This window comes from Schistocerca nitens, chromosome 8 (assembly GCF_023898315.1).
Source record: "Schistocerca nitens isolate TAMUIC-IGC-003100 chromosome 8, iqSchNite1.1, whole genome shotgun sequence".
In the NCBI taxonomy this organism is placed as follows: domain Eukaryota; kingdom Metazoa; phylum Arthropoda; class Insecta; order Orthoptera; family Acrididae; genus Schistocerca; species Schistocerca nitens.
In genome coordinates this window covers 420,767,092-420,773,091 of record NC_064621.1, presented here as the reverse complement: position 1 = coordinate 420,773,091, position 6,000 = coordinate 420,767,092, and the positions used below count along the sequence as shown (strand labels likewise).

The following is a 6,000-nucleotide window of genomic DNA, read 5'->3' as shown; positions in this document are numbered from 1 at the left end:
GTTTTTCAAGATAGTGTGCAGATGGTCATTTCGAGATGAGAGCGACATTAAGGATGAGCGTGATTGCTGAACGAAAACAACTGCATTATCGGAGCATCTAGTTCCCTATCTTTTAGTAGAAGAGCTATTCATCGTTTCCCACGATCTGTTTCTGAAAGAGTAGCTTTTGGGAAAGTGAATAAAAGGCTGTAAGGTGAACACACATGAGCGTCTGCACCCTGCAGCACGAGACACGTATCCAAATGAAGAGTCTGTATTTTCACTGGCTGCTGGCTGCCATTGTAGCAGTCTTTTCTGCCCTACCATGTGGTGTAAGTATTACTAATACATCTAAGTCGCATTAAGAACGAACATAAGAGAGGTGTCCTTAAGGTTGATACACCATAAACTTCCATCCTCGTAGCGAGGAAGGATCGATGCTCAAATATTCATCTGGTGTAGCTCCTGAAAACGAAACCACGACTGATTTTCTTCCTCATTCTCTTAAAGTTCAAGAGAAAGGTATATGGATTATAGTCTGAACATGAACGAGAGCCTAAAGTATAACCTCACTTCCTTCTGCCTTAAGCATGAAAACTGTTATGCTCTCTGACGAGAAAGGAAGGTATTGTTGCACTGATTGACAGTTCTGTTGGTTTTTAGTATACGACATTTATTATTTTTTCCACAAACCAGCTTTCGGTGGTTACGCCGTACTCACGTACAAAGATAAATATGCGGTGCAATGAAATTTTCTTGGATCAAAGATTTGAAACTAGTGCATCTGCAGAATATCCTCATTTCCAGAGATGAAAATGTTAATGTTGGCTTGGGAATAAAAGTAGAGGTGTAATTTTAGTGTAAATGAGATGTAAGATTATTTACCTTGGCTTGGGAATAAAAGTAGAGGTGTAATTTTAGTGTAAATGAGATGTAAGATTATTTACCTTAGATAAAATAAATGAAACATTAACTAATGAACTTTATACAATTACAAAATTGTTCATAGAAGAAAATAAATTGAACAATAAGCTTTGGTAAAGTGCTCCAAAGGCGTGAATGAATACAATAATTTTTGCTTGAACAGGTTCTAAATTCTAAAAAATAAAATATAATAGTGAGATTAAGCAGATAAGTGAAGCAGCTGTGGTTATACAAATTAAAATTTTTTCGTACAGCAAGAGAAATTGTAGTATTCAAACAGAGGAAAATGGGACCTGCGATTGAGAGTGGTAATTTACAACATGGCCTGGGCGGGATTATGAGTAGTATCTGCAGTCAGAAGTAGTAGAGGATAAGTGAACTGTGTCTGGTCATTCAGTACTAAGCTTCGGGTGAAGAACATACGTTTATTAATTTCCATTATTTCAAGGTAGTGCATCTCCCTTACTTTATGGATTTGATGTAATATATCGTGTTTCACGTTACAACTGTAGCAATCTTTAAGCAGGTGGTCTGCGAAAGTAATGTCATCTTTCATATGTTCCCAACTTCTGTTGTGTTCCCTCAAGCGGGTACATGTGGCCCTGTCAGACCGACCTATCTAGAATTTGCCAGAATTACAAGTGATTTCATATACACTGATAAGCCAAAACATTATGACCACTGCCCACCGCGACGTTGGATGCCATCTGGTGGAGTTGCGGGCACGTGACGCGGTAACAAAAGTATATAAGCGGAGCAGACACGGGCGGAAAATCACACTAGCGAAGATATGGGCTGCAAATGTGGAAACCCTTTGAGATAAACCACTTTGACACAGGGCAGATTATTAGTACGCAGAGCATGTGAACAAGTATCTTGAAAACGGTGAATGTGGTCGACTGTTCACGTACTACTGTCGTGAGAATCTACGGAAAAATATAGAACAATGGAAATACCACTTGGCGCTAAATGGTTGGACATTCACAACCGTTCACGAACGAGGGGTTCGGTAGCTTCTCTGCTCTGTAAAGTAGGACAGATGGTGATTGTGGCATCTCTGCCAAAAGAGCACAATGCTGGTGCACGCACAAGTGTTTCAGAGCACACCGTTCATCGTACATTGTAATTCGCATCAGAGTACCCCTGCGTGTTCACACGTTCACCCAACATCATCATTTACAACTGCAGTGGGCACGGGACCATCGGGATTCGACCGCCGGTCAATGGAACCGTGTTGGCTCTTCGGGTGAATCACATTTTTGCTACACTAGGTCTATGGTCATCTCCACAAACTTCTTCATCAAGGTGAACGGCGACTCGAAACGTGCAGCGCGCTACGGTCGCGGACTGGTGGGAACATTATTATGCTGTGGGAGAGATTCTCCTGCACTTGCATGAGACTATTGATAGTAATCTAAGACACTCTTAACAGTTGCGAACCATCTGCTGTCCCTTCATGCTTGATGTCTTCCCCGACAACGATGTCGTATTTCAGCAGTGTAACTGTTCGTGTCTGGGAACCAGAACCGTGCTACAGTGGTTTGAGGAGCATTATCGTGAAGTCACATTGATGTCTCGGAGAACAAATTCCCCTGACGTAAATCCTGTGGAACTAATATGGGTCGCTATCGGACGCCATCATCACGTACGCAAATCAGCAGTCCATTACCTACGCATACCTCCACAAACCTACCAACAAACTGTCGGACGCCTGATACGCAGAATCGATGAGGAATTTCGTTCCAAAGACCGACAAACAAGCAATTAAGAAGGTGGTTATAATGTTTTGATTCATCGTTATAATCCACTATTTTCCAAAGCTCGAGTGCTATGTTTGACATTGGGCAAAAAGCGTTCAGCCGTGTTGTGCACAAAAAATGATGTTTCTAATTTCCGACATTGAAGCTTTCTGGCTACATCTAGTAACATTTTTTTGTAAATATGGTACTGTGCACCAATTATTGCATTCTTTGGGTGATGGGTCGAGAACAGTGTAAAGAAGAGAGTGCACCTCTTGCTTCTGCGTTTTGTGTACTATGGAGTCCACCATGATAATATTTTAAAGCAACAAGAATTGTCATTTCAGACATCTGAATCTATTTAAGTCAGTTTATCTTCCAAGTTTGGAGGTCTGCTATAAACTGTGTTTAGCTTACGTGTACATTCTAACAAAAACTAATAATATTTTCTGGGGTAAGAGAATTCCTTTCTGCGAAGAAATGTACTTTTGGGAAAGATGTCCAGAAACTCGGAGAGTGAAAAATGTGTGAGAACAGTCCAAAGCGCATAACTGGTAACTGATTGACGTTACTGTCAACAGCAAGATCTGCAGTTCCTAACAGATACATTATCGCACACAATATTGGAGACTTCCTTACAAGACATTTGGAAATGGTTGGATCGGTCATTCGGAAAACAAAACATCCTCGACTCTCAACAAAGATGTACTGTTTGTAAAATTGAAACAAGAGGTTTATGAGGGAACGCTAAAGACTCTCAAACGCATGGAAAGCCGATACCTCCAGACGAAATTCGACGACCAGTATTGTCTGCTTAGAATCGGTTTATAGCATGTGTCACTGCTCCTAGTCAATGTCTTGAGCACTTGATATGACAGTCATAGTAATAAACACTCGAACCTTATCTGAATTAGATATTTGTCTACATCTGGTTCAGTAATGCAGATGTTTGTGGGACCTTTTCTCATGACGCCGGTGCTTTTATCTTCGTACTATTTGATCAAGTTCTAGATATTTTATGCCGTTAAAGTCCCAATACATAGTTCATTCTAATGCTACAGGGAAAAGTATATAGTGCTATTAAGAGAAAGTAAGTGCGTGTCATAACTTAACAGCTATAAACAAAAATTTATGCGTACGTCCTGAAATACGTGCCATTGTCCCTCATACCGAAAACCGTAACTCACTATACAAGGCACATTCAGAAAGTAAAAGTACTAGATTTTTATGTTTGGTAGAAAAATTGATTTTGAGGGAAGGTTAAAAGAGCGCCTTAGTAGTTAAGTCAGTATGTGGACGAGCGTTGCCGTGCAACAAGCACACTCCTCTAGTCAGCATTCTCCTCCTTTCGTTTAGAAGGCTCCTTTTGAGTCTTTTAAAGCCTCGTTATACCGTTGTGCATTGATGGTCTCACTGTTGTTGTTGTTGTTGTTGTGGTCTTCAGTCCTGAGACTGGTTTGATGCAGCTCTCCATGCTACCCTATCCTGTGCAAGTTTCTTCATCTCCCAGTACCTACTGCAACCTACATCCTTCTGAATCTGCTTAGTGTATTCATCTCTTGGTCTCCCTCTACGATTTTCACCCTCCACGCTGCCCTCCAATTCTAAATTTGTGATCCCTTGATCCCTCAGAACATGTCCTACTAACCGATCCCTTCTGCTAGTCAAGTTGTGCCACAAACTCCTCTTCTCCCCAATTCTATTCAATACCTCCTCATTAGTTATGTGATCTACCCATCTAATCTTCAGCATTCTTCTGTAGCACCACATTCCGAAAGCTTCTATTCTCTTCCTGTCCAAACTAGTTAACGTCGATGTTTCACTTCCATACATGGCTACACTCCATACAAATACTTTCAGAAACGACTTCCTGACACTTAAATTTATACTCGATGTTAACAAATTTCTCTTCTTCAGAAACGCTTTCCTTGCCTTTGCCAATCTACATTTTATATCCTCTCTACTTCGACCACCATCAGTTATTTTGCTCCCCAAATAGCAAAACTCCTTTACTACTTTAAGTGTCTCACTTCGTAATCTAATTCCCTCAGCATCACCCGGCTTAATTCGACTACATTCCATTATCCTCGTTTTGCTTTTGTTGATGTTCATCTTATATCCTCCTTTCAAGACAATGTCCATTCCATTCAACTCCTCTTCCAAGTCCTTTGCTGTCTCTGACAGAATTACAATGTCACCGGCAAACCTCAAAGTTTTTATTTCTTCTCCATGGATTTTAATACCTACTCCGAATTTTACTTTTGTTTCCTTTACTGCTTGCTCAATATACAGATTGAATAACATTGGGGAGAGGCTAAAACCCTGTCTCACTCCTTTCCCAACCACTACCTCCCTTTCATGCCCCTCGACTCTTACATCTGCCATCTGGTTTCTGTACAAATTGTAAATAGCCTTTCGCTCCCTGTATTTTACTCCTGGCACCTTTAGAATTTGGAAGAGAGTATTCCAGTCAACATTGTCAAAAGCTTTCTCTAAGTCTACAAATGCTAGAAACGTAGGTTTACCTTTCCTTTATCTACACTCCTGGAAATGGAAAAAAGAACACATTGACACCGGTGTGTCAGACCCACCATACTTGCTCCGGACACTGCGAGAGGACTGTACAAGCAATGATCACACGCACGGCACAGCGGACACACCAGGAACCGCGGTGTTGGCCGTCGAATGGCGCTAGCTGCGCAGCATTTGTGCACCGCCGCCGTCAGTGTGAGCCAGTTTGCCGTGGCATACGGAGCTCCATCGCAGTCTTTAACACTGGTAGCATGCCGCGACAGCGTGGACGTGAACCGTATGTGCAGTTGACGGACTTTGAGCGAGGGCGTATAATGGGCATGCGGGAGGCCGGGTGGACATACCGCCGAATTGCTCAACACGTGGGGCGTGAGGTCTCCACAGTACATCGATGTTGTCGCCAGTGATCGGCGGAAGGTGCACGTGCCCGTCGACCTGGGACCGGACCGCTGCGACGCACGGATGCACGCCAAGACCGTAGGATCCTACGCAGTGCCGTAGGGGACCGCACCGCCACTTCCCAGCAAATTAGGGACACTGTTGCTCCTGGGGTATCGGCGAGGACCATTCGCAACCGTCTCCATGAAGCTGGGCTACGGTCCCGCACACCGTTAGGCCGTCTTCCGCTCACGCCCCAACATCGTGCAGCCCGCCTCCAGTGGTTTCGCGACAGGCGTGAATGGAGGGACGAATGGAGACGTGTCGTCTTCAGCGATGAGAGTCGCTTCTGCCTTGGTGCCAATGATGGTCGTATGCGTGTTTGGCGCCGTGCAGGTGAGCGCCACAATCAGGACTGCATACGACCGAGGCACACAGGGCCAACACC

At 43.3% G+C, this 6,000-nt stretch overlaps 1 protein-coding gene across 1 annotated transcript in view; it reads left to right on the top strand.

Moving 5' to 3' along the window:
- Positions 1–204: 204 nt before the first annotated feature.
- LOC126198949 (venom carboxylesterase-6-like) overlaps positions 205–6,000 on the top strand; it is a 94,821-nt gene continuing 89,025 nt past the window's right edge. The window contains exon 1 of the mRNA XM_049935594.1: positions 205–311. Coding sequence (XP_049791551.1) covers positions 243–311 — 69 coding nt within the window. The 5' untranslated portion in view covers positions 205–242. The remainder of the gene's footprint in view (positions 312–6,000) is intronic.